Raw genomic sequence first — 26,141 nt, forward strand, 5'->3', positions numbered from 1 at the left:
CGTCTTCTTACGTAACACTATGACACTCATTTGCCGAGGCCGGTAATGAGCACGACGGCATGACGACGACTGTAGGACGACGACATGTCAACACTGGTGAGACGACAATGATGGCTTGAGACGACGACACGATTACAGTCGACTGACGAAGTTAGAATGACGAGGTTAAAACGATCACGACGGCACGACGGCGACAACGAACGCATGACGACAACGTAATGACGGTGATGTCGTGATAATAGTTTAGGACAATAAGATGAGGTTATTTAGACGGCAGTGTTTTAACGTGCACGAAATGCGTGGCACACGAGCGTTCTTTCATTCCGCCCCATTGAAATGAGGCCGCAGCGGTTGAGACTCGAACCCGTGACCTCGAGCGTAGCAGTTCAGTGTCGTAGCCACTAAGCCAACAAGCTGGGTTAAATTGCCTCTTTAATGCACTATCTGTTGTGAGGACCATGACAGGCTGTCATGCGATATTATTGAAGCTGATCTTGAGACCGGTGTCAAAATCTGTTAGCAGGCCTTCCGTGCATTTGAGTGATAATGTGTTGGATTTCTTTAATTTATTGCATGTAACGTGTGATCACTGAAATCTATGAATAGCTGTTTCCAAGAGTAAAACGCTGTTGAAATACTGTAGCTTTTTATCTCGGTTATTGTTTCTTCTTCCCTATACGTACCTGAGCACGTCCTCGTAGTAATGGCCCCGTACCAAAAAGCGCAAATTGTCACGGCTGTCGACTTGAACTGTTTCTTGTCAAACACAATTTCTGAAGCTCTGAAAAGGTGCCGCCTAGTCTGCTCTTCAATACAGATAAGCTTCCATAATACTCATTTTGCGTATATTCACGTTTCGCAAGAAAGAATTTAGCCTGTCCTACGAGTAGGCTACAGTAGAAAACAAAAAAGATATAGCATCTTTATTTTCGGGACTTTCTTCTGAAACGGTGTCTTCATACAAATTTTTGACCCCTCCCCCCCACCTTCCCCTACCTCACAAACGCACTTACATGAAATATAAGAAAAGTTATGGAATTTTGCGTTGTGGCTGTTATAGGTTTGTAATAAGGGTGAACATAATATAAATTGTTGCATCATTTTGCCGATTTCTAGGCTATATAGTTGGGAGAATCATCAACCTTATCGTTCATGACATTTACTTGCGCTAAGCGCACTACTCTCCAACACAATTCTTGTGCCCCGTGCTTGTTGCGGCTGCTGTCTCGACATGTTCCTCGGCCTGCGCTGTGCTTTGGCCCCAACTGCTCTCTTGCCTGTGCGATCCCTTGACGCATACTGCGCCCGAATACTGCGCCATCTTGGTTTTTCGTTTGTGCCCACTCATTCCGCTTGACGACGCGCTCCGTGATCGTCGGTCCCTCTTAACGCCACGCTTAATTCTGGTGGTGCTCGAGGACCTGCTTGTAACGGAGATCCGGCTCGTTCTGCGCTTAAGCCGACTGCCGCCGCTTCTCGACGACGGGCGCCTTAGTCGTTGAGCCTTCTTAGCATGGCGGCTGTGTCGGCTCGCTCCGCTTGAGTGACGTGCCTTCTGAGTCCGGCGCTTGTGTCCACCGCCACTGCTCGATGACGGGTGCCTTATAGCGCTGTGTCGCCCAGTCCTGCTCGTGTCACTGGCACTTGCCGAAGAACGGTCTCTCGAAGCGTGCATCCGTCTGGCTATGCCATTTTTCCAGCTTTGTTTTGGCGCCGGACAAGTCGCTTTTTCGGCGTCGAACCTTTCCTGCAGTACTATGCTTGCCCCTTCCGTCTCTGCTCGGTGACAGGCTTTGTTGTTCTCGATGGTCGCTTCCTGGCTAAGCGCATGTCGCACCTGGCAATTATTGTTGGCGCGGTTCTGGATGACGCCTCGGGACTGTGTCAACTTGTCCCGGGTCTCGCTCCGAGCTGAAGCTTCGATCCCGACGTGTCCCGGTGGGGCGTAGCCGCCGTCGTCCGAAGGAGCTTCCGGTGCTGCTTCGGCAACCGCTTGAGCTTTTTTCTTTCTCGCCGACGAGTCGGAAGCGAATTTAGAGCCCTGCCTTGTCGCCATTCTTGCCAGCAAAGTCAGCTAGGTCTCAACAGCACGGTATCGCCCAGCCGTATCCGCCAGCCGGTAGCTCGCCTTGGGCGCTCTGCTCGCGATCAGGGCTTGTTGGTGCTCAGGGAGCAGGCACCCAGAGCGCCGAGATGGGTGGGCTTCCACTATTCCAAGTAGGGTCTAGATTTGGAGACGTGGAACGACGTACCTGCGTCCCCAATTGGCTTTTCGAAGCTCTCGAAACCGACCTGATGTGCTGCACGTGGCAGGCGTCACATTCTTCTCCTCTTCTTCACCGCACGTTGCAACATAGAGAGGCTATAAGCACAGTTGCCCTCCCTGGAAACATTTTCATCTGAAGTGTACTGCATCTTTTGTCAACAATCTCCGGTTCTTTAAAAAAATTACGATATTAACCTGACTGTAATACTACTTCGAGATATTTTCTAATGCGATTAGCATGATTAGGTTGCTTCCCGCACTTTCCGGCGGGTGGTTGGGCTGGGCGGGGCTAATCGTTTTCCCGCCCAGTTGGGCCACTGGGTTACTGGGTGGTTCATGGTCTAGTGGTTTGAGCATCGCGCTGCTATGATGAAAATTCGGATTAGAGAGAGATAAAACATATCTTTATTAAACTTGTATAGATAGGATGCGGTTGCCTAATTTTTGCTTCTAAACCAATCGTCGGGCCTACTACGGTGTACACGGACTCCCGAGCAGCCGTTAGAGCGTTCGCATAGGGATTGATAGCCGAAGAAGCAGCCAGGATTCTGAACGGCTGACATTGTTCACCACATAGTCCGGTTCCCAGCTCACATAGGACCATGCGTATTGCCGGGTCACCTGAACCCTAATGAGACAGCCCACGATCGAACACAAGGTTTCATATGCCGCGACGGGATGGTGTCTCGGGTGAGTGCCGGAGAGCTCGTCCACAGTGGTCCTCTAGTTGCTTTTCACGAAATCACATCTCATTACAGAGGGAATTGGCAGAGTTTTTTCTTCAGCGATCATAAGCTCAACAGACCACAAGCTAGCACGCTCCGAATGATCCAGACGGGGTCCTACCTCTCTAGGGGCTTTCTGAACATGCTCCACCCGGACATTGATCCACTCTGCCCAGATTGTGGCACTGAATATTGCTCATTAAGTCACATGCTCTGGCTGGGCCCTGTGTTACAGGATTTTAACAGAGAAGACTGGACGAAGGTCATCACAGACCCTTAACAAAGACGCCCAGCTGCTGGCTGGCCAGAGGGCCCATGAACGGGGGGAGAGGCATGGCTTCTCTGTTCCGACATAGGACTAGCCAACGGCTGGGCAGGGACCTACCGAGCAGGCTTCCTGCCTAGCTCATCAGGGCCCCAACAAAGAATGTTTACTACTACTAGAACCAATAAACGAGTCCAATCTTGGCAACGACACTGCCTGTGGGACGAGCCAACTCGGAAGTCTTCTCAGGTTCCTTACGCTAGAGTTAAAAGGAAGAACCCGAAGCTATATAAACAAATGAATTAATATGTATACATATGTGTTGGCATTATGCAGACATGCCACATACTCAAATGGAGCAGTGAAGCTGCTCTTTATTTCTACAAGAACAAACGGTGGACGTAATGCAATCGCACGAGAGACGCGCGAGACTTGGACGCAGAAGGGTTCACTCCGAGTCGACGTGCTGCCTAACGGTGGGCATCAGCGCTGCAAAAAGTGAGAGTCGACATCAGTATATAGCGTACGGAGCCGACGTGCAAGCGCTGTATATAGGCACGCTACTGTAGCGCGGTGCCTTATCGCACAGCCGCCACTACGAGAAAAAAGCACTTGCTTGCAGTTTCCTTTATTTCGATAGCAATTGTATACGGGCTCTCGATGCACATTTACGCCGCCGCCACCGCCGTGCTGTCCGGTTACAGACGGCGCACGCGAGGCAGGCGCGTGGAGAGTTACGCTCTAAGAAAAGGTTACGCCCTCTGTGGTGCCTATTTGCCACACAACAATAAACGCCATCTGTCTTGTCCGCATTTAACCCGCCGTGGTTGCTCAGTGGCTAAAGCGTTGGGCTGCTGAGCACGAGGTCGCGGGATTGAATCCCGGCCATGGCGGCCTCATTTCGATGGGGGCGAAAACACCAGTGTACTTAGATTTAGGTGCACGTTAAAGAACCCCAGGTGGTCGAAAGTTCCGGAGTCCTCCACTACGGCCTGCCTCATAATCAGAAAGTGGTTTTGGCACGTAAAACCCCATAGTTCTTTTTTTCCGCATTTCTTTTCTTTAACGCGGCGAGCCCGGTACTTTCCAGTAACGAACGGCATGCGCGTTATCAGCATGGCATAGCATCCCCGACAGGAAAGTAGCGAGCGCGGCGTTTTAAAGAAAGGAAACGCAAGCAAGGCAGATGACGATTATTGTTGTGTGGCAGAGATACACCCCAAAGGGTGTAACTTGGCCTAAGAGTGTGGCATATATACAGATACAGGGTGTCTACAGATACGCGGAGTGCATTTAACTGCTAAAAAACGACGAAGCGAGCTGGACGCGCCGTCAACTCTGCGCTCAATCCATGAGCGTTACGCGTCCGCAGGGACACGAATAACACCTATGACACGAATAACATCAAATGAGCCCGCTATATAGCATTCCTCCTGAACTGCTTGTCTGTATGTGTTGGTCTGAGCTACTGAGCTAAACGGACAGTAAATGTCCATCTAACGTTATCTTCCCTGGGGGCTGACTAAGGCCCAAGCAGTTTCCCGTATAGGTCTTATCTAGTGCACCGTCGAGAAGCGACGCCTGCGACGCCAACGGCGACGCTTCTCATCGCGCCAGCGTTGTGAGAAGCCCGGCAGCTCTGCAAGGACACCGTTCCTTCTGCCCTGCGTAAGCTAGGTCGCACCCAGCGATGGATCGCACCAACGTATAGTTAGAACTCAGAGGAGGCCGAGCGCAAAGGGTAACCAATTGCTATCACTCCCAATTTTCGTCGAAAGGTGCCAAATTTCCTTTCGTGGGTCTCGCTGCGCGACCAGCGTCCAATCTCCCCGTTGGCTTCGGCTTCCACGTGCCTACCGGGACCTCGCTGGCTGCTAATTCGGGAGGCTTCAGCCCGTTGTCACGGGCCCTTCCCGGGGACCTGTGAGGATGGCGCCGAAAGCTGTGCACCCAAAGTGCCCGTGTACTCCAGTGTACAGAGGCACTTGTATACTCGGAAGTTTCAGGACTTCAAGAGAGAGAGAGAACTGTTTGAGGCATTTTGCATAAAAAAATGAAGGAGAAGGTTGCATTAGCACCGAGTCACTTAATTAGTCACGAAAAGAAAAAAAAAGTATTCGCACAATAAGTTTCGAAGCCAGCGGGCATGAAGAGCGTAGAATGGTGTAATAGCGTAGTTAGAAACGTGTCTTTAATCTTGCGCCGTACAGGACATTCAGTAGTAATGAAAGAATGATGAACTGGCGGTGTGTTACTACGCTACGTAGTAGACCGCAGCTACGTGCACCTGTAGTGCGCATGCGCAGCGTTTGCTTTGCGCACGGCAGGGCTCGAGAGCGCGCTCGCGCTCACATGCTCCAGTCTGGCGGTGCTACGTTATGGGAAGCGGCTTTGTTTTGCACCATGACTGACCGATGGCCACATCCAACTTGCGCATTTTGACGTGCTATCAAGCGATCAGCACGAAGCGAAGTCTGCCAGGGCGTCTAACCAGGAGCGGCCAGGAGTGAGCGCGCGCTGGCAAGCGTGCGTGCGTGCGGTCTGACCTTACGTTTCGCGTGGTTCGAGGCTATAGTACAGTGTTCCAAACTAGTTCGAAATTAGCTAGACCCATCGGCTACGACACCGATAAGCAGGGCGGCCACAGTTAAATTCCTGCGTGGGCAAACGATAGTCGGCTTCTTCCGGTAGTACGTAACTATTATCGAAATTCGAAAGCAGATTTTCACTTACTTCGGCCTGTTTTATAAACTGCGTCAGTGAATACGCACAGGAAAGTAGGAAGGAACGCATTGATGAAAACGCCATCCTTGATTGATGTCAGCTAATGGCCAATAGGAACCACGTAAACAGGCTTCTGTTGAAAAAAATTGGAGGACGCTTAAGCTTCGCCTTCAAGACGTTCCCGTCGACTCGCAAAGGGGTGTAAGACAATGCGCTACGGCGCAGCGATCACTTACGAGGCGCTCCGTATCGGACTTTGCACCCACCAATCACGCGGTGAGCGCCGAGCAACGCAGCGTTCGGCGCGGCAACTAAACGTGCGCCTGAGCAAGCAGAACGAACCAAAGAACTCGGTGTCTCGGAGAGAGAAACGATCTACGCTAGCCAAATGTGGTGATCGGCACGGACAGCCGGGCCGATCACCTCTCTCGATGTCTCTCTCGATGTCTCGGAGAGAGAAACGATCTACGCTAGCCAAATGTGGTGATCGGCACGGACAGCCGGGCCGCGACGCGCCATGAAGGCGGACGCGATCATGGGGCTAACGCCTCGATGGGATCGTCCTCTATTTTGCTTGGGAGCACCACGCAGACGCATGACTCCTCGCCAGCAGCACGGCACAGATCGCAAGGGACGCTTTCCCACTAGACGCGCTACGGCGCAGCGATCACGTCAGAGGCGCCCCGCATCGGACGCTGCACCTAGGAATCGCGGTGTGAGCGGAGAGAGGAGCCGCGTCGCCTAAACACGAGGGCAACGAGGGTTCGTATGACGCACCCTGGAAGTTGGAAGGGGAGAGAGCGAGAAAACTTATTAAACGCAAGGGCATTGGGGCATCCTCGCACCGGTCCCCGCATGGTCACAATGCGCTCAAACGAGACGAAAGGGAGAAGCGGGCGAGTGGCACGCCACCTGTCGGGGCAGCGCCGTACATTGCGAGGAGGGGGTCTTCTGTGTTTGCCGCAAGATGGCTCTGCGTATGCCCCAAGCGCAGAAGAAATGTCGCGGAAACGTACTTTGCTACTCGTTTAACTGCGACTTCTGTAATTTACATGCTCATAATTACCGATATACATTGCAGTATAACTTTCTACGGCACATTTCTAAGGCAACACCGCATTCACTAGAGGCGCTTTTGTCCCGCTTTCAATCATCGAACTCGTGGCTGAATGGTAGCGTTTCCGTCTTACACTCCGGAGACCCTGGTTCGCTTCCCACCTAGCCCATCTTGCAAGTTGTTTTTATTTATGAATTGCCTTCCGTGATTTTCCACTCACGGCCAACGCCGCCGACACTCACACCGACCACACCGGCTTTTCTGCGACACGAGTTCCTTAACGCTCTCGCGTTAAAAGAGCGCTTGAGAGAAAGGTGACTTCGCGTTTCGCTTGCGATATCCACGCGCCGCCCACGGCTGCAAAATGTGGCTGAGATGTTCACAGCAGCGAATGCTCTCTTCAAATTGTTGTTCAGGAGCGCGCTCGACACACTTGCTGCCTCCTGCAGGAGCGAGATGCAGTTGACGGTTGCCCGGAGCAAACCAGCGTCAGTTGCAACATACATACACACATGCATACACGTTTTTCGAAGCTCTCCCATCCCCTCTCTACCACCTGACCAGTTTCCTACACTTCACACGCATACACTTTATCACTTCTAATGCTAATGCATTAAATAAAGACGATATACACCCCATAATTTGATTTGATATACTATTAGATGCGCCATCCTGAGTCAAACATAAATTAACTAACGTGCAGTACAGCACCAAACAGGCCTTCGGAAACACAACATTTTGTGCGTGATGTTTCTAAGCATGTAGTCAATGGGCACAATGAAAGCAAGTCTGAAAGGCACTGAATATGCTTTACACGTCAATAAGGCTATGAACTAGCACGAAAACACCATTTAACGGGAATGCTGATCACATTACCTGCTCTTTAGCTATCGGGTGTGGTCTCGTCCACCCCATCCGTCAGTTGTTGCTGTGCCAGGACCACAGAGGCCGCAGAGGTCGCAGCTACGGTCGAGACGGTGACGCCGTCGCTAGACGCCTCGGAGGAAGACTTCTTGTCCTCAGACTCGTCCTCTTCCCATGGCGGGAGCGTCTCCGGGAAGGGTGGCCAAGTAAGCGGCCACTCAGGTGAAGGCGTCGTAGTCCGCGGCCTAAGCGTCACCTTCAAGAGCGTGCAGACGTGGAAATCTCGTCATAACTGCTTCAATCTGCCTATGGACTACGTATACAAGCAATCGTGGTATCATCATTTGCTCGAATTATGGGCCCCATCAAATTGGAATTAGGTAGGGAGTTGTGTAACGTGTCGCGTAATGGTAATGGAAACACTTACGAATTGCATAGAAAGTGCAAAGCGATGCATTTTCCTATACTAAAGCTATCAACAACAACAACCGTCAGGAGTGTTCATGAGAGCCGTGCACGCAGTCGATATGTGGTAGTGAGAAAAAAATATGTGGCAATGAGAGCCTGACAGTAGGATAAATCAATAAAAGTCGCAGTATCGGTCGAGCAGTGGCACACTTTGTTGCTCAGCTTGGATCCAAAAGAGCAGCTCTGGGCAGTCCGGTTGGCCGAATAAGCCGCCAGAAAGCAAGCACTGGCCGCCGTCTGAGGAAAGGGGGGGGGGGTACTAGGGGTTAGTCTCACAACTACCGCCAACCCCGGACCCCATCAAGGGCACAATAAAGTTTTATCTTTTTCGCCCGAAAAACGAAGCATCGATTGCGACAGCAAGTTAGTAGACAGCTATACGAAGTAATCATAGTTTTATCAGCCGTATAAACTTCTAACCATTCGCTTACTAATTAACAAGCATGGTGTCTTGCGCGCACAAGCAAAGATGAACACAACTCGCTCTATGACCGCGGAAATTCGCTGTCAAAACGCTGGAGTGAGGAAGCACGGCAGCAGCAGCGAGTGAATTGACCTTTGTGCTGGCTCCCGCTTCAACACGAACTAAGCGGCAAAAACACAACACACACGAAGCTATCGGCACCCGGCCCACTGTGTCCCTATCGCAGATCGCTTTCAAGGCCCGTGTGGCCGCGCCCGACCGCGACATACGCAGCAGGAGCCGGAGCAGAACGCCCCCCTCCCTCCCCTCTCCCCGGTGCCTTGCGCGCGACGGAATACGAAGCACTTCCTACCCACTTTCTTGCCTTGCGCACGCAAGATTGAGCCGGCATAGTCGGCTCACCCGTGCATTCCTTCACACGCACATACCGCATGCGGCGTGGCGAAGATGTTATTGCCCTTGGACTTTATTCGCAACATCACGGCGACACCGACGCCGACGGTGACGCCGAAATGCGCCTGCAAAAAATGCAAAAAGTGACGGCTGCCTTAATTTTTTTAATGACAGAGCGGTCTTCCGAGCCAGCTACCACACGCAGTGTGCCAGGAGATATGCACGCGGTGGAATTCGAAGCTCGCCATGGTCAAGTCCGTGCAAACGCAGTACGATGCGATAGAGAACCTCCTGGATTCAAGGGTGCAATCTACTTTTGGGAAACGTCAATAAGGCCTTGTTGACGGAGGTCGTCGAATTCTTGGAGCCCTTCAAGGAGGCCAGCGAAAATATTGAGCAGGGCAAAATAGTAACTCTGTCCCTTATATTGATATGACGCGCAAAACTGAAAAAGAGCACCTTACTGCTGCTTCCCCAGACTGCCCAGAAGCGTGGAAGCTCAAGTCGAGGACGCTACAGTTTCTTGAAATAAAGTTGCCCATAGGAGAGCTTCACAAAACTCTAACGCTCTTGTGGCCGCTTTTGCGCAATCTCCGCGTGCTTGATGAGCAGGAGAGAAAAACTGTTCACGACAGGGTACGCGAATCGTTGATTGATGTACATCTGAGTTTGCCTAAAGGAGAAACATGCATGGAACACCCGAATAACGGACCTTCAGCGAAGTGTATGTTTCTTGAAGAATTTGGGGAGCGGCACTATACTGCGGGAATTCAGCCAGCCGACAGCGAGCTTGGCAGTTTGACATCGACTTATGTGAGGGAATTGAGGAACTGCTTGAATGGAGGGGAGCTCAGAGTAGGAAATAACGTGGGCTTCAATTTTCTAAAAAAAAAAGGCTGTTTATGTCCCATCCGAGAGCGCCAATAGCGAATGCGACTTAAGTGCAGCTGAGTACGTGCTGCAACAGAAGAGGACCTGCTTGAAGCCGGAGAGCCTGGAAGACCTGCTGTTTTTGTACAAGAACACGTAGATTTTTGCTTTTTTTTACTGGCCTCTGCACAGTCCTATTCTTGCGGCATCGTTAATGGGTGCAGTCCTTTTGTGTCACTGCGTGTTCATTTAAGCGTGTTTTCTATCTTTATTTCCTAAAAAAGGGAGGATCCTTCTATCTGGCATAACCTGAAGCATGGTGTGTGACAGCTTAATTACATAATTTGTATTGTATTGTACGTCCTGATTACGTCGTGAAGGCATCATTGTTTCCTGATTCGAGATGCTCGTTATGCAATAAACGAGAAGAAAGGGGGTTAACAAGGGGCCCGATTATTATTAATAATATAATAAGAAGCCGACAAACAATGATACCAAGAACATCATTGGGGAAGTTGTACTTAATAATTGAAATAAAGATATGATAATGGAAATGAAAGTGGATGCAAAGACAACTTGCCCCAGGTGGGGAACGATCCAAAGCGCATTACGCGTGCGATGCTCTACCAATTGAGCTACCGCCGGCGCCGTTCTCCCATCCACCTTCTTGGGTATTATATATATATATATATATATATATATATATATATATATATATATATATATATATATATATATATATATATATATATATATATATATATATATTCTTAGCTATCGCAAGCGCCTCCCATATGGGAGGTGCTTGCGATAGCTAAAGAAAAAGAAATGTGCGTAAGCACTCCGTCCATCGCGCTTTTCAAAGCTGAGGTCGAGTTTGCCAGGGCGAACGGGTGCAAGTGAACGATGTATGCCTGACCCGAACTATGATCACATTTCGTCAACTTGTCATATCTTTTATACCCCCCCCCCCCCACCTCGCCGCGCCATATCTCCTTGTATATAAGCGCGTTCTTTAACAGCATTAAGCAGTAGGTAGTTTGCGCTACGCCCGTCTACGTCCTGTCCTTCCTTAATATCGACTGTGTAAAAGTGAGCGCAATATAACCATGAAGTTGCAAACGGTAAGGCCTTTCTGCTCACCTGAAGCAATTGTTTATTCTACGATGTCATTCAGTTTCGAGGTGTTAACCGGCACGCCATGCGCAATCGTGGAGGCCAGAAGTCACTTCTTACAAATGTGCACAGAAAAAGCGGACACGGGTACTTTCCAGATATGAGAGTGGTTGGTATTGTGCGTTCAGACGGCATTGTTGATTGCGACGGCATGAACAGCGTCACTTTATAAAAACAAAATCACATCTTGAGGGCGACAAGAAGTTAAGGTTAAATCACTAGAAGATAAAACAAACGAACGCTGATATTTGACGACGAAGCAGAAAAGAAAAAGAAAACATGGAAAACGAAGTATATCGAGGTACAATTAAGAAGGGCGGCTGCTTGGGAGACATCGCCGCGGCCACGGTTCTCCGGCGGTGCGAGAAGTGCATCTCGAAGCCAGCGCGGTCCGCCTCCATTGGCGGGCCCGTCTGAAGCCGCAGCGGCGGGTCCGTGCCGGTGCCCTCGTGACCCTCATCTCCGGCCCGCCTGCGGGCCAGGGTTTCTTGCACGAGCACCGTGATGGCGATGGCGCTGGCAGTCACCAGGCAGAAGACGCACAGAGCGATCATAGTGCTCGGGAGAGACAGCGGCTGACCATCCGCGCCAGGTGTCGCGGCCGCAGCCAGAGCACCAGAGGGGCCCGGCCCGCCGGGCACCAGGGACCTCCTGCGGCGAATGTCGCGACGCGCGGCGTTCTTTAACTATTTGCCGGCGATCGCTGCCGTCAAACTGCCGTTGCACGAAAGAGTGCGATAGTGGTACCGGTGCAAGAACGAGGTAAGCGTTGAAGAGGCGACACCCGTGCTTGTGTCGCATCTTCTGTCCTGGCCCCGTTCCTGCACTGTTTGGTGGAGTACCAGCGATCCCGAACCGCTTGCTTATAGTAGAGCGCTCGAGTGCCAGAATGTAAAGAAAAGTGAAGAGGAAAGCAAATACGTATACTAAGCTTCTGATGCTGCGCAGTGTAAGCAGCCGCGACAGCGGTGGCGACGGCGGCGGCGTTTGTGTCTATTATGTGCCCAAGGTGAGCCATTGCCTCGCAAATAATCTCTTTCAATTGCCAAATAGAAAAAAAAGAAACAAATGTATCGCTCCTTCGCTGGTTAGGAGCACCACTCAAGCGCGCGATACAAGCTTGTGGCACAAGGTGCGCATGCCACGAACGTGGTAGACGCATTCCCAATACAACACGAGCACAATGCGGGCAGATTGATCTGTAACGTACGACGATGCGTGCATAAATAGTACGGCGGAATAATTACATGCTGGACCTCTACAACTATCCTGTCGCGCTGCGAGCGCGAACCATACAGCAACACTCATTTACAAGCCAACTTCCCTTATTCGGCTGAACGCGGTCCTTTCATGCAGACCTCCCCCAACAAGCGTGGCGTCATCGAGCTGCTGGTGGAAATGCTGATGGCGCATTGGTTGACTCTGCAAGTTCTATTCTTCTGATTCGTGCACTCGGCTAGTTTTTCCGCCAAATCAGACGTCACTGTGTACTCCCTTACAAAGTGCTGCTCGGCACATCCGGGAGGGGGATGGGGGAGCAGTGAATACTTTGCAAACAAAACACGCATGGAATACTCATGTTCCAGTTCATTACCGTTTAATGTAGGCGTGGCAGAAATGTGCGTCTTAAGTCGATCTCTCTTTAAGTTCGCGCATTGCTTAACGTTGGGTACTTGCGAGAAGCTGAAATTTTGAACCCGTATCTCGTACGCACATGATAATGAGCCTCTCGCCTTCAATAGACGTTGCAGAAACTTGGGCTTTGGCAATTCACAAAATTTTCAGCTGTACTACATCGCTACCAGGAGCGGGAGTCAGAAGTGCGACTACTCCCGTGCACGCTATAGGTGTGGGTAATGAACAGCGTGATCTTCTAAGTCATTCAAAATAAATACGCTTGGGGTTGCGACCTATATATTTCAGCGGATGAATCCCGTTTAAAGTGCGCCGTGAAGCTAAATGCAGTTGAGGATGCCGATGGCGACTAGGAATTGATGTGCATTTACAGGCAACGCGATATAAAACAAAATCCTATGAAATAAAGAGTGTGTAATGAAGCAGACGCGCCCCTGTGTATGTGCCGTCTGAAGAGGAAGACGAAGGGCCTTGCCGTGATCTCGAGCGACCCCGTGCTTCGGACAGCCCTTGCAGTGCCTTGTTTTGCCTAGCATTCCACAACGTCGTGAACGAGAATAAACCTCATCGCATTTGGTGGAGGTTGCTGAGATCCTTCGCCTCGTCCTGGAGCTCCGCACTCGAACCCTGCCAACAAGTTCGCCGTGCACTATGCCTGATCCCGCCACCTCGTTGCCCGCTCCACCGGCTGCCACTGTCATCTGCGCCGGCGTCCCTCGTCAGCGCGACCCACCCATTTTCAGTGGGACCGCCGAACACGACGTGGAAGACTGGCTCTCATCGTACGAACGTGTAAGTGCCCATAACCGATGGGATGACCAGTCTAAGCTGACCAACGTGCCGTTCTACCTCGCCGACGTAGCCAAACTTTGGTTCTTCAACCACGAATCAGACTTTACAAGCTGGTCCGCCTTTAAGACTCTGTTTGCAGAAGTGTTTGATCGCCCAGCTGTGCGTACGCTACGCGCTGAACAGCGTCTACGCCAGCGCGCACAGCAGCCTGGAGAAACATTCCCCAGCTACATCGAGGATGTTCTCGATTTGTGCAAGCGGGTCAATCCCAGCATGTCAGAGGATGACAAGATCAAACACATCCTCAAAGGCATCGAGGACAGCGCATTCCAGATGTTGCTGGCCAAAGGCCCAACTAGCGTATCCGTCCTCATTAACCTCTGCCAGAGCTTTGACGAGCTGCGCCGCCAACGTTCCATCGCCCGCCAGAACATCCAGCACGCCGATTCCGTCTCCAGCATCGCGGTTTCTACCGAATTCACCAACTCGACCCTCTCGCAGCATATCAAAGATTTTATCCGTGAAGAGGTGGCCAGGCAGCTCTCGCTGCTGCCTCACAGTGACGCACCTACGGCAGCTCTGCCTCCAACGCTGCAGGAAGCCATCCGAAATCACATATCTGAAGCGCTTCCTGCAGCTCCTACAACCCCCCCACCCAACCCTATGAGTGTGCCGCTGGCCCATACCAACTTTGCCAACCACCCTACGTCGCTGCCGCTCAGTTATGCCGCCGTGGTTGCACGGCCACCTGCGCAGACCGCTTCCTTTCCATCGCCCATGAATCCGGCTTCATTTCAAGTTGCCCGACCGTCACCACACTTTTTTCGTCCCACCGAGACGTGGCGCACTCAAGACAACCGGCCTATCTGCTTCGCCTGCGGCATTGCTGGCCATGTGGCACGCTTCTGTCGCCGCCGCGCCTCAACTGCGTGTACCAGCTTTGACAGGCCCCGCTACGCACCACAATACGCCGCCACGCCTCCATTATCACCGCGACGTCTCGACACTGATCGCCGATTGGAAACTCGGCGTTCCCCTTCCCCTCGTCGGCGTTCGATTTCGCCCCTGCGTCGTCGAGTTCCCACTGAAGAGGGAAACTGACTGCTGCAGTTCCTGAGGCAAGAACTGCAAATACGTCGATTTTCTCAAGACCTCAATCTTCGCCGCAAAATGTAATTACCGTTTTTGTAGAGGGAGTACCAGCAGTCGCACTAGTCGATACCGGAGCAGCCGTTTCCGTCATTCACGAGGGCCTTTGCCGCAAGCTACGAAAAGTGACTACAGCTCGCTCTGGCCTGGTGCTCGCCACTGCCAGCGCGCAGCGAATCCACCCTTCAGCTGTATGCACGGCCCGTGTCGTCATCAACGACGTTCTGTACATAATCGAGTGTTTCGTGCTACCATCGTGCTCTCACGACCTCATCATTGGTTGGGATTTCCTATCACGTCATCATGCTGTCATTGACTGTTCACGTGCAGAAGTGTCGCTTTTACCACTATGTGAATCACTGCCGACCAGCCCTCCTCACTTTGCCGACAAACTCACTGTTGATGCCGACACAACCGTACCTCCTGAGTCGTCGATGGCTGTTGTCTTGTCGTCTGATTCCGCATCTGACGCCACCGTAGTGTTCACGCCGTCCGATGTGTTTGCTCAACGCAAGGGCATTGTTCTTCCGTTTGCCGTGCTTACTGTAACCTCTGGCTCAACTGTGATGCTGGTCACCAACTACTACCAGTACCCGATCAGCCTACTGCGTGGAGAGACGGTAGGATACTTTCAAGCGGTCGACTACGTCGACGACTTCGATGTTCCTGCCGCCTCCCTCCGTCACCTTGACGCCATCGCTTCGGTCTCCGGCTCATCACCTTCAGTGGGTTTTGACAAGGCCATCGACCCTGCACTTTCCCCATCTCATCGCCGCCAACTTCTCGCTCTCCTTCACAAGTTTGTCTCTTCTTTCGACTGTCATCAGACGTCACTGGGCCGTGCCACCGGTGTTTCTCACATCATCGACACTGGTTCCCACTCCCCCTTGCGACAGCGCCCGTATCGTGTCTCTGCCGAAGAGCGCCGAATCATCACGGAGCACGTGGACGACATGCTCCAACGTAAAGTCATCCGTCCCTCTCAAAGTCCTTGGTCTTCACCTGTCGTATTGGTGAGGAAAAAAGATGGCTCCATTCGCTTTTGTGTCGACTACAGACGCCTAAACAAGATAACGAGGAAAGACGTTTATCCTCTGCCTCGAATCGATGACGCTCTCGACTGTTTACAAGGCGCAGAATACTTCAGTTCCTTGGATCTGCGCTCCGGGTACTGGCAAGTTCCCATGGCCAAGCCTGACCGTCCGAAAACCGCATTCGTTACACCCGATGGCCTCTACGAATTTAACGTCATGCCCTTCGGGTTGTGCAACGCGCCTGCTACTTTTGAGCGTATGATCGACACCATCCTTCGTGGCCACAAATGGAAGACCTGTTTATGTTACCTCGACGACATCGTCGTCTTCTCAACCGATTTTCCGACGCACCTCGCTCGCCTGCATGACATTCTGACCTGTCTCGCCTCTGCCGGTCTACAGCTTAACCTCAAAAAGTGCCGCTTTGCTGCAAGCAAGCTAACCATATTGGGTCACGTTATCTCAAAAGACGGCGTCCTCCCGGATCCAGACAAGCTCCGCGCTGTTGCAGAGTTCCCAAGGCCCACGTCTATCAAAACCCTCCGAAGTTTTATTGGCTTATGTTCTTATTTTCGTCGCTTCGTACGCAATTTCGCATCCATCATGGTGCCTTTGACAAGTTTACTTTCCGCCAGTAACGGCATAGCAGCATGGTCACCTGAATGTGATGCAGCATTTCAGCAATTGCGCCATTTGTTGACCTCACCACCGATTCTTCGCCACTACGACCCTGATGCTCCCACGGAAGTCCATACTGACGCCAGCGGAGTTGGCCTTGGCGCGGTCTTAGCGCAACGGAAAGCTGGCTATGATGAATACGTCGTCGCTTATGCGAGCCGTACTCTAAAGAAAGCAGAATTAAATTACTCCGTCACAGAAAAGGAGTGTCTAGCGATCATCTGGGCATTAAGCAAGTTTCGCCCATACCTTTACGGCCGTTCTTTCGCCGTTGTTACTGACCACCATGCCCTTTGTTGGCTTTCTTCCTTGAAAGACCCGTCTGGACGCTTGGGACGTTGGGCGCTTCGCTTGCAAGAGTACGACATCCGCGTCATGTACCGCTCTGGTCGCAAGCACTCCGACGCTGATGCGCTCTCTCGCTCCCCACTGACGCCTGATTTGGCGTCTTTGTCAGCTTCCTCGTCCACCCTGTCACCGTTCCCCATCCCTGACATGCTCACAGAGCAGCGCAAGGACCCATCCCTTGCAATGTTACTCGACTACCTTGCTGCTCCGTCTGATGTCCCTTCGACACGAGCACTGCGTCGCCAAGCAACCCACTTCTCAGTGCGGGACAACATTCTATATCGCCGAAACTACATGCCCGACGGACGCAAATGGCTCCTCGCTATACCTCGTCATATGCGCTCTGACGTCTGCGCGTCTTTTCACGCTGACCCCCTAAGCACTCATGCCGGCGTCCTCAAAACTTACACAAGGTTGCGTCAGCGCTATTATTGGAGAGGCATGTACAACTTTGTGCAAAAGTACATTCAGTCTTGCACTACATGCCAACAAAGCAAAACACCTACACAGCGTTTCACAGGACCGTTGCAGCCGCTGCCATGCCCGTCTCGTCCGTTCGACCGCGTCGGCATCGACCTCTACGGCCCGTTTCCATGCAGCGGGCGTGGAAATCGGTGGATTATTGTCGGCGTAGATCACCTTACTCGCTACGCTGAGACTGCAGCACTGCCAGCAGCGACCGCCCGTGACGTTGGTTTTTTCATCCTTCGCAATTTCGTCCTTCGCCACGGTGCTCCCCGAGAATTACTGAGTGATAGGGGCCGTGTCTTCCTGTCGGAGGGCATCCAAGCCCTCCTCGCTGAGTGCAGGATAATTCATCGCAAATCGACCGCGTACCATCCCCAAACCAACGGTCTTACCGAGCGCTTCAATCGCACACATGGCGACATGTTGCGGATGTATATTTCATCCGACCACTCCAACTGGGACACCGTACTCCCCTTTGTTACGTTCGCGTACAACACCGCGACGCAAGCGACCACCGGCTTTTCCCCCTTTTTCCTTGTGTATGGCCGTGAGCCATCATGCCCTTTGGACACCATACTGCCGTACCAACCTGACGCTACAGAGTATACTCCGCTTTCCGAAGTCGCCAAATATGCTGAAGATTGCCGTCAGCTGGCACGTGCCCTGACTAGTGAGACTCAAGAACGTCAAAAGACAAGACATGACCGTGCTCATCAACCACCGCCTAACTTTGTTCCTGGTTCACTTGTGTGGCTTTGGATACCAGCCAACATTCCTGGCCTTTCTTCCAAACTCCTGGCGCGTTATCACGGTCCATACCGTATAATCGAGGCCACTTCACCGGTCAACTACATCGTCGAGCCGCTCACCGTGTCACCAGACCTGCGTCGTCGTGGGCGAGAGACAGTACATGTCAACCGCCTGAAACCGTACTACGACCCGCTCATCTTCTCCGCGCCCTGAGTCGCCAGGATGGCTACGCTTAGCTCCCGGGGCATTGTAATGAAGCAGACGCGCCCCTGTGTATGTGCCGTCTGAAGAGGAAGACGAAGGGCCGTGCCGTGATCTCGAGCGACCCCGTGCTTCGGACAGCCCTTGCAGTGCCTTGTTTTGCCTAGCATTCCACAACGTCGTGAACGAGAATAAACCTCATCGCAAGTGTAGTAACAGCACCTACAGTTCATACTTTTGTGGATGAAATACAAGCTGAGAGTTCTCATACATCGTACGCCTCGCACAGTAACTTTGTTTACCTAGCACTCGTTATACGGAAAGCGCGGTAATGATGCGCTATCCAAAACAATTGCTCATCCCCCCTTACATGCGAATGATATAAAATTGCATGAAAATAAGGAGAAATATATGCGCATCCCACGCACTGTGGAAATCGGTTTAATCAATGCTGAAACTCGTGTATGCGGATAACGCTGTTGTTTCTGAGTGGCCATTTGAAAGTATAGAGCAAACAACACTGTTGAATAATTTTTCACCGGAAAACGTCTCGCTGATGTGACATGCGCATACCACGCATGACAAGAAAGGACTACACTGGAACGACAACTAATGAAAAACTAAATTATGGGCTTTAACGTGCCAAAAACACTTTCTGATTATGAGGCCCGCCGTAGTGGAGGACTTCGGAAATTTCGACCACCTGGGGATCTTTAGCGTGCACCTAAATCTAAGCACACCGTAGTTTTTGCATTTCGCGGAATGACAACTGCGAAAACGGCCTTGACGGCATGGCAACAATGGCTTGCTGACTCTGGAATCACTGCGACTGAATGACTACAATAGAACGACCACGACGGCATTACGACGGCGCCATGGCGAAGGTGGTGCGACGACGGTAGAATTACGACAATGGCGTGAGGACAGTAGGATTACGATGCTGGAGTGACGACAACATGACGACAACGTGACGACAACATGACGACAACATGACGACACCATGACGACGACGGTATGACATGCGACGGCGTGACGATGATGGCACAACGACAATGATATGACCACGCTGTAAAGACGGTGGTTGTATGACGACGACGGTATGCCGACGATGGGATGACATAGCTGGAACGGCGACTACGTAATGACTGCGACGCAATGGCGACGATGGCGTGAAGAAGACGGCACGACGACCATGGCATCGCACTGGAGACACGCTTACATCACTACAACAGAATGGCGACAGCGGAAGGACCACGATGTCGTGACGACGACTGTATCACGATACCGCTCTGACTACAGAAGGACGACGGCAAAATGATGACAACGGTTTGACGATGGCGGCCTCGTGACGACGATACGACAATGCAGAGACGACAATGGATGGCTGAAAGAGAAAAAAATGACGTAACGAAGGAATGATCACAATGGCTTGAAGGCAATAAATTAAAGGCGACAACATGACGACAACGGCATATTGATGTTTGAGCTCGCGTCCGCGCTTACGTTAATCACCTACCACCTGGAGCCGACTTGATTTACACTACACTCAGTGTTTTTGTACATTAAGCCAGTTTTTTGCCTCTTCGCCGTCGCCGCACTTCGAACCGTGGCCGCACAGTGACGTCACACCACGGGCCTCGATTCTCCGGCGACTCCGTCGTCGCGGTCGCCGCGCGGCCACCGTTCCTGCTGTTGGGGGAAACCACTAAGTGGGAAACCCCTAAGTTTAATAACAACATGTCTAACTACAAGCGAAGCCTAAGCGCAGCCGGGGGTCTGTAGCTATCGCTACTAGACTACGTTTAACCAAAGCTAAACCACCAATTTTTTTTGTTTGCACTTGGTCCGGTACTGGCCAATCGTGCGAGACAGCAGCCATCGCTAGGAAAAAGGGATGGAAGAGGCAGCCTGCTTTCAAAATTTAATTGGGGGAGGGAGGGGGTTTACAGTCCCGAAACTGTACATATGGCTGTCAGGGACGGCGTATAGGTCCCCGGAGTAACTTCGATCACCTAGTGTTCGTTGACCTGCACCCAAAGCACGGCACACAAGCGTTTTTGCATGCCGTTTCTATGGGAATGCGGTTACCATGTCCGCGATCGAACCCGGAACGCATAGCCACTGTGAATGTGGAAAAATATTGCACCTACGATTAACAATATTCTGCACTGCCTTTATCAGAACGCAGCTGAGCGTGATAACAGGTCGCTTCCCGCCTTTGTGCAGCTTGCACGTGATATCACGTAGCAGACATCATGACATAGTAGCAGGTTCGGCTTATTTAGGCTTCTAGCGATGCTATTGTATGAACAAGTTCTCGAAGAAGCAGGCCGCATAAACAGGACACTTAAAATTTCGCTGCCGTTTTCAATGGGTCGAGAGTTATCGATTAGCGAAGCGCTTTATTCTAGCTTTATTCCTAATGCACACGGCCGATTTGTAGAGAGTAATGTTTGCCTGATCTCTTTACACAGAGCAATAACTAGCGGTGTGCGCTGAAAACCTTTCTTGTAGATTTTCTGAACGCTCTTCACCTTCGAGATGTTATTTAACTTTATTTCTATGAATGACACACAAGTGCAGAGTCGTAACGAGAGGAAATGCGCACAAGACAGATGATTATTGTTTGCGGATGACATAAGCCTCAAAGAGTGTCAACTTTTTGGAGTGCTCCCGAGAAGACTAGAAGTTTTAGCTAGTTGGTTACTTAACGCAAGAATATGCACTGTATGATAAAGAAGAAAACATGCGTGAAGGAACGGACAGCACTTCCGGCTTTCGTGTACACTAAATCTTTTTCACGTTGCCACGTACTCCAACATGTTAGTGATTATTGCTATATAAATGTTCTTGTTTGTGGAAGCGTGAGATGAGGTAAAGAGAAGTGATAATAGGTTAGCGAGGTCTAGAATTGCTCTCAATATGAAGAGAGAAAGAGCAAAATTAGTCACGAAGAAGCAGGCCAACCTTGACGAAGTAAGGGTAAAATCATACGAATTCAGACTGGTGCTCGCAAACTAAATGCAGCTTCAGAACAGGAGAGAGAGAGAGTGAGAGAGAGATAGATAGATAGATAGATATACACAGAGAGAGAGAGAGAGAAAGAGAGAGAGAGAGAAACTTTCATTGACTTAAACGATTTACGTGGAGTGGTCGGAGCCCCTTTAGTCCAAGGCCCCGCTGGCCTCGGCCGCCCCCTTGACCTGTCTTATGAAGGAGTGTGTGAAGAGTGTTGAGCTGGTCAGCTGTGCCTCCCGTTGTTCCATTGTGAGGTATGTTTTATCAAACGGGTGCGATTCACAATCGCATGTAATGTGTTGAAGTGTTGGTATGCTGCCGCACCACGGGCAGTCGGGCCTGTAGCGAGTGGGGAACATGGCATTCTGTAATTTAAGGTGGGGGAATACCCCGGCCTGAATTTTGCGCCAGCTGGCGGCTTCCTCTTCACTGAGTTGTGGGTGAGGGTGAGGGCATTTTCTTGTGGTTACACGCTGATGAGCGAGAATCTCCCGGGAATTCGTTTGGTTGGGGTCCTTACAGTGGCTACCTGGGACCGTCCCAGTGGAGTCGGCCCGGGTAATAAACTCTCGGGCTAGCGAATCGGCAGATGAAGATGACATAGAGGCAATGAATGAAATCGTAACTAGACTGATTTCAGAAGCAGAAACTGAAGTGGGAGGTACTACATGAAAGCAACCAATAGGTAAGATCTGCTAAGTAACAAAGGGCCCAGTAAAAAACGAAAAAGCGCAAAAGTAACCAATTCAAGGGATCAGATAGAATTCACTGAACTGTCAAAACTGATCAAGAAGAAGAAAGTAAGCGATATTTTAAATTACAATGTTGGAAAGATGAAGGAAGGAGTAAGAAATGGTCGCAGCACGAAATCAGAAGAAAACTTGGTATAGGACAGGACAAGATGAATGCAGTGAAAGATACGCAGGGTAATGTCATCAGCGATTTTGATGGTATAGTAAAAGGAGATGAAGTATTCTATATTGACCTGTACAGTACTTATGAGTATTTTATACTGATATGTACACGCAACCTTCATTGGAAGTAGTGATAAGCTGGATACAGAGGCTTCTTTTAAAACTAGCGATGAAGTCAGAAGAGCCTTGCCAAACATTTTTCGGTAAAAGCGACAGGAGGTGATGGAATGACAGTCGATTTAATCAAAAATGAACGAGACATTGCGCTTGAAAGTCTTGCGCCTCTTTATATGCACTCCCTCGCAACTTCAAGTGTACCAGAGAGCTGGAAGAATGACAACAATAAGCTAATAAATTAGGGAGACGTTAAAAATTGAAAAAAATTATGGGCCCATTATTTTGCTTTGAGTATTATGCAAAGTATTCACCAAGATAATTTCGAAATAGATAAAGGCAGTACTTCAATAAACCGGGAGAACAGGCTGGCTTTAAGAAGGAATATTCTACAATGGTTCACACCCTTGTCATCAATCAAGTAATTGAGAAACCAGCGGATTACAATCGGCCTCTTTAAACGGCTTTCATACATTATGAAAATGAATTTGATTCGCTAGACATACCAGCAGTCATAGAGGCATCGCTTAGCCAAAGAGGACAGCATGCATGCGTGAATATCTTTGCAAACATCTAAAATATTCTACAGCTACCTTGCTTCTCCACAAGGAAAATAGATAATTACATATCAAGAAAAGGATCAGGCAAGGGGACACAATCTCCCCAATGCTATTCACTACATGCTTAAAAGAACTATTCAAGCCATTAGACTGGAAATGCTTAGTAATGCGGATTTCTGCGAATATATCAACAACATTTAGTTTGCAGATGACATTGTGTTGTTCAGGAACACTGGGAAGGAATTGCAACAAATGATTGAGGACCTTAACGGAGAAAGTGTAAGAGCAGGGTTGAAGATTAATATGCAGAAAACGAAAGTAATGTTCAATGACCTAGCAGGGGAACAAGAATTCATCATCGTTAGTCAGTCTCTAGAGTCTGCGCAAGAGTGCGTTTGTATAGGTCTAGGTTCCCCTCACAGAGGACCCTGATTATGAGAAGGAAACTTACAGAGGAATAAAAATGAGTTGGACTGCGGCAGGTACTACTAACTTCTTACCGGGAGCTTACCACTACCCTTGAAGAGAAAAGCGTACCATCACTGTGTTCTACCGGTGCTAACGTATGGGAGAGAAAACTGGAGGTTGACAAAGAAGCTCAACAACAACTTAAGGACTGCGCAAAGAGCGATGGAACGAAAAGTGCTAAGTGAGTCCTTAAGAGACAGGAAGAGAGCGGTTTGGACCAGAGAGCAAACGTGATTAGCCGATATATACGGCAGAAAACTAGCCAGAAAATTAGATGGGGTGATGAAATAAGGAAATTTGCAGCTGCAAATTTGCAAAGTTGCAATTAGCTAGCGCAAGACAGGGATAACTGGAGCATGGTGGGAGAGGCCTTGGTCCCGCAGTGGAAATTACGCTGCTGCTGCTATTGCAGGTGGTGATAATATTAAAGAAACGCTCTCGTGTCCGCAACGCGATTCCCTTGCAGTTTAACGTGACATACCCACGAAGGTTATACATGAAGCTAGTTATGGTGTTGCTGCACACAGGATTCAAGTTGGCCTTGCTTTTAGGCGCTATGCTCCTTTCATAGGTCGCGGGAACAGTCCCGACTGCAAGCACTTCCAAGTGCTGAAACCAGAGCGGAAATGCTGGAGTACATCCGCAATTGTCCAACCTCTGTGCCGGAGCGATGGAGACCGGACGGTTTCCTATATTCAGCATCGACAGACTACCAATTTAGACGGGCGCTGTTCTCGGCGTATGGCGTTGATGTTATAGAACTGAGAGGCTGACAACACGAGCTTCATTAAAGATCCTGCGTGCCAAGGGGCTGGCATCTAGACTTTAGTGGGGCCGCTTTGTAATGCGCTATCAGCACAAGTTTAATGGCGAACGAGTTGAAAGCTACTGGTATGCGTAATTGAGTTTTCATGCTCGAGCTGTTTGCAACGGCGCAGTTGAGAGAAGGTAGGCTTGGGACGACATTAAGTTTGAAAACGGGCCAGGATGCGACAGCCCAATGCGCTCCTATGGAATTATGCGTAACAGGTCTTATTACTTACTTCCCACTGGAGTTTCGATTGATGCTGATGGCGCACGCGCCATGCATTCCATCCCCTCTCCTCATCGTCATTACTCACTGCTGTTACTCCCCTTCTCTCCCGAGCCTCCAGCGCAAAGGAAAAGGCTAGAGTGCACCTTCTCAGATGCACCCTTCCGCCTTTAATACAAAGGCATATAGCTCTCTCTCTCATCTAACAATTTTCTTTAGATAATGTATATGAAGCCAATTATAACGCACACGCTTTTCCGCTGAGATAATTCAATATATACATATTTCAGTATAGGGTAACTCGACTCTAAAAAAGTTAAACAAACTTTGTTCTGCGTCAGTTATCACCGATCTTGCAGAATATTGCAGAAAAGAAACAATGGAGGAATCTATTCATGAATAGGAAACTACGCGTAGTAGGCAGCAACTTTTCGCTTGTTCCTGATCAAATTAAGTTACCTGTTCACGGCTTTATGGCACTTGCGGTAGACGCCCAGAGTTCGTTATTCGCCATGACAAGTTCGCTAGGAGAGAGTTCAGTGTGTTTCGCGTGTTCTACATAAAAAATAATTCGCTTTATCGGGGCTCGTTACGTTCGCGTTAAACTGTATTCCGAAGAGCTCCTACGTGACGACGGTGGGGTAAATTTGGGGGGTAAATAAATCGAAGGCGTACTCAGCAGACTGCGAAGTCTCCGGGGGCGAATCCGTGGAGGACGGCTTGTGCGAGGATTCGAAGGAGACCACGGTAAACTGCGGTTCCGACTTTGAAGCCGCCACGAAAGTGTACGATGGTCCTGGAGAGGGCTCTCGGCCGAAGGACGGTGATCGCGGCGGGTAGAACCCAGCTCGATCGAATTGCACGGGACCTCCCAGGTCGATCAGCGGCACATGACCGAGGGGCTGCTCAAGCGCCGAACGCGCTGATGTCGAGGACCTTGGATAACGGACGGCGGCACCTCTCGAATACCGCATCGTGGCACCTCCCAGAAAAATGGCTGCGAAACCGTTGCTTTGCTTGTTGCCTTGTTCTTTATCTTGTGGCGCTTACCCACTGCGGGGGATTGGGCGAGAAGCCGGCGGTTAAAGCTTAAAGGGAAGAAGAAGAGATAAAATTGAAAAATGAAGCAAGTCTGGGTGAGGTAGAAATTTTTGATCATTAGAAAATGGACTTGCGTGGTATAGGCTGAATTAAGATCGACTATAATTTTATATAAACAGCAAATTTTGTGGCATTCATTGTTGTGCGGTTCCTTGCTTTCTGAAACGTGACGCTTACCCACTAAGAGGGATATCGGCCAGGAAAGCCGGTGGTTCGGTGATGCGGACCTCATGAAACTGTCATCATCATCATCAGCCTGGTTACGCCCACTGCAGGGCAAAGGCCTCTCTCATATTTCTCCAACAACCCCGGTCATGTACTAATTGTGGCCATGCCGTCCCTGCAAACTTCTTAATCTCATCCGCCCACCTAACTTTCTGCCGCCCCCTGCTACGCTTCCCTTCCCTTGGGATCCAGTCCGTAACCCTTAATGACCATCGGTTATCTTCCCTCCTCATTACATGTTTTGCCCATGCCCATTTCTTTTTCTTGATTTCAACTAAGATGTCATTAACTCGCGTTTGTTCCCTGACCCAATCTGCGCTTTTCTTATCGTTTAACGTTACACCTATCATTCTTCTTTCCATAGCTCGTTGCGTCGTCCTCAATTTGAGTAGAACTCATTTCGTAAGCCTCCAGGTTTCTG

General features: G+C 50.3%; 2 protein-coding genes across 2 annotated transcripts; both read right to left on the minus strand.

The window, feature by feature from the left end:
- Nucleotides 1–1,177: 1,177 nt before the first annotated feature.
- On the minus strand, nt 1,178–2,056 carry LOC139054311 (uncharacterized protein DDB_G0287625-like). The gene has a single exon (XM_070531132.1). It carries the CDS (start codon nt 2,054–2,056, stop codon nt 1,178–1,180), a length of 879 nt encoding a protein of 292 aa, XP_070387233.1.
- A 1,546-nt stretch (nt 2,057–3,602) lies between these two features.
- LOC135907348 (uncharacterized) lies at nt 3,603–25,434 on the minus strand. Its single transcript, XM_065439037.1, has 4 exons — nt 25,070–25,434; nt 11,538–11,883; nt 7,914–8,157; nt 3,603–3,745 (listed from the first exon to the last, which is right to left on the minus strand). The coding sequence occupies exons 1-3, from the start codon at nt 25,366–25,368 to the stop codon at nt 7,921–7,923; spliced, it is 882 nt and encodes a 293-aa protein (XP_065295109.1). The 5' UTR covers nt 25,369–25,434; the 3' UTR covers nt 3,603–3,745; nt 7,914–7,920.
- Between the last annotated feature and the right edge of the window lie 707 nt (nt 25,435–26,141).

The sequence above is a fragment of the Dermacentor albipictus genome, chromosome 1 (genome assembly GCF_038994185.2).
Source record: "Dermacentor albipictus isolate Rhodes 1998 colony chromosome 1, USDA_Dalb.pri_finalv2, whole genome shotgun sequence".
Classification (NCBI taxonomy): domain Eukaryota; kingdom Metazoa; phylum Arthropoda; class Arachnida; order Ixodida; family Ixodidae; genus Dermacentor; species Dermacentor albipictus.

Coding starts and splice junctions, on each gene's coding strand:
- LOC139054311 (XM_070531132.1), bottom strand. CDS start 2,056: ATGGCGACAAGGCAGGGCTCTAAATTCGCTTCCGACTCGTCGGCGAGA.
- LOC135907348 (XM_065439037.1), bottom strand. CDS start 25,368: ATGCGGTATTCGAGAGGTGCCGCCGTCCGTTATCCAAGGTCCTCGACA. Junction 11,884..25,069: donor GAGACTTCGCAGTCTGCTGA/GTACGCCTTCGA, acceptor CATTCGCCGCAG/GAGGTCCCTGGTGCCCGGCG. Junction 8,158..11,537: donor AGCAGCCGCCCTTCTTAATT/GTACCTCGATAT, acceptor ACGCTCTTGAAG/GTGACGCTTAGGCCGCGGAC.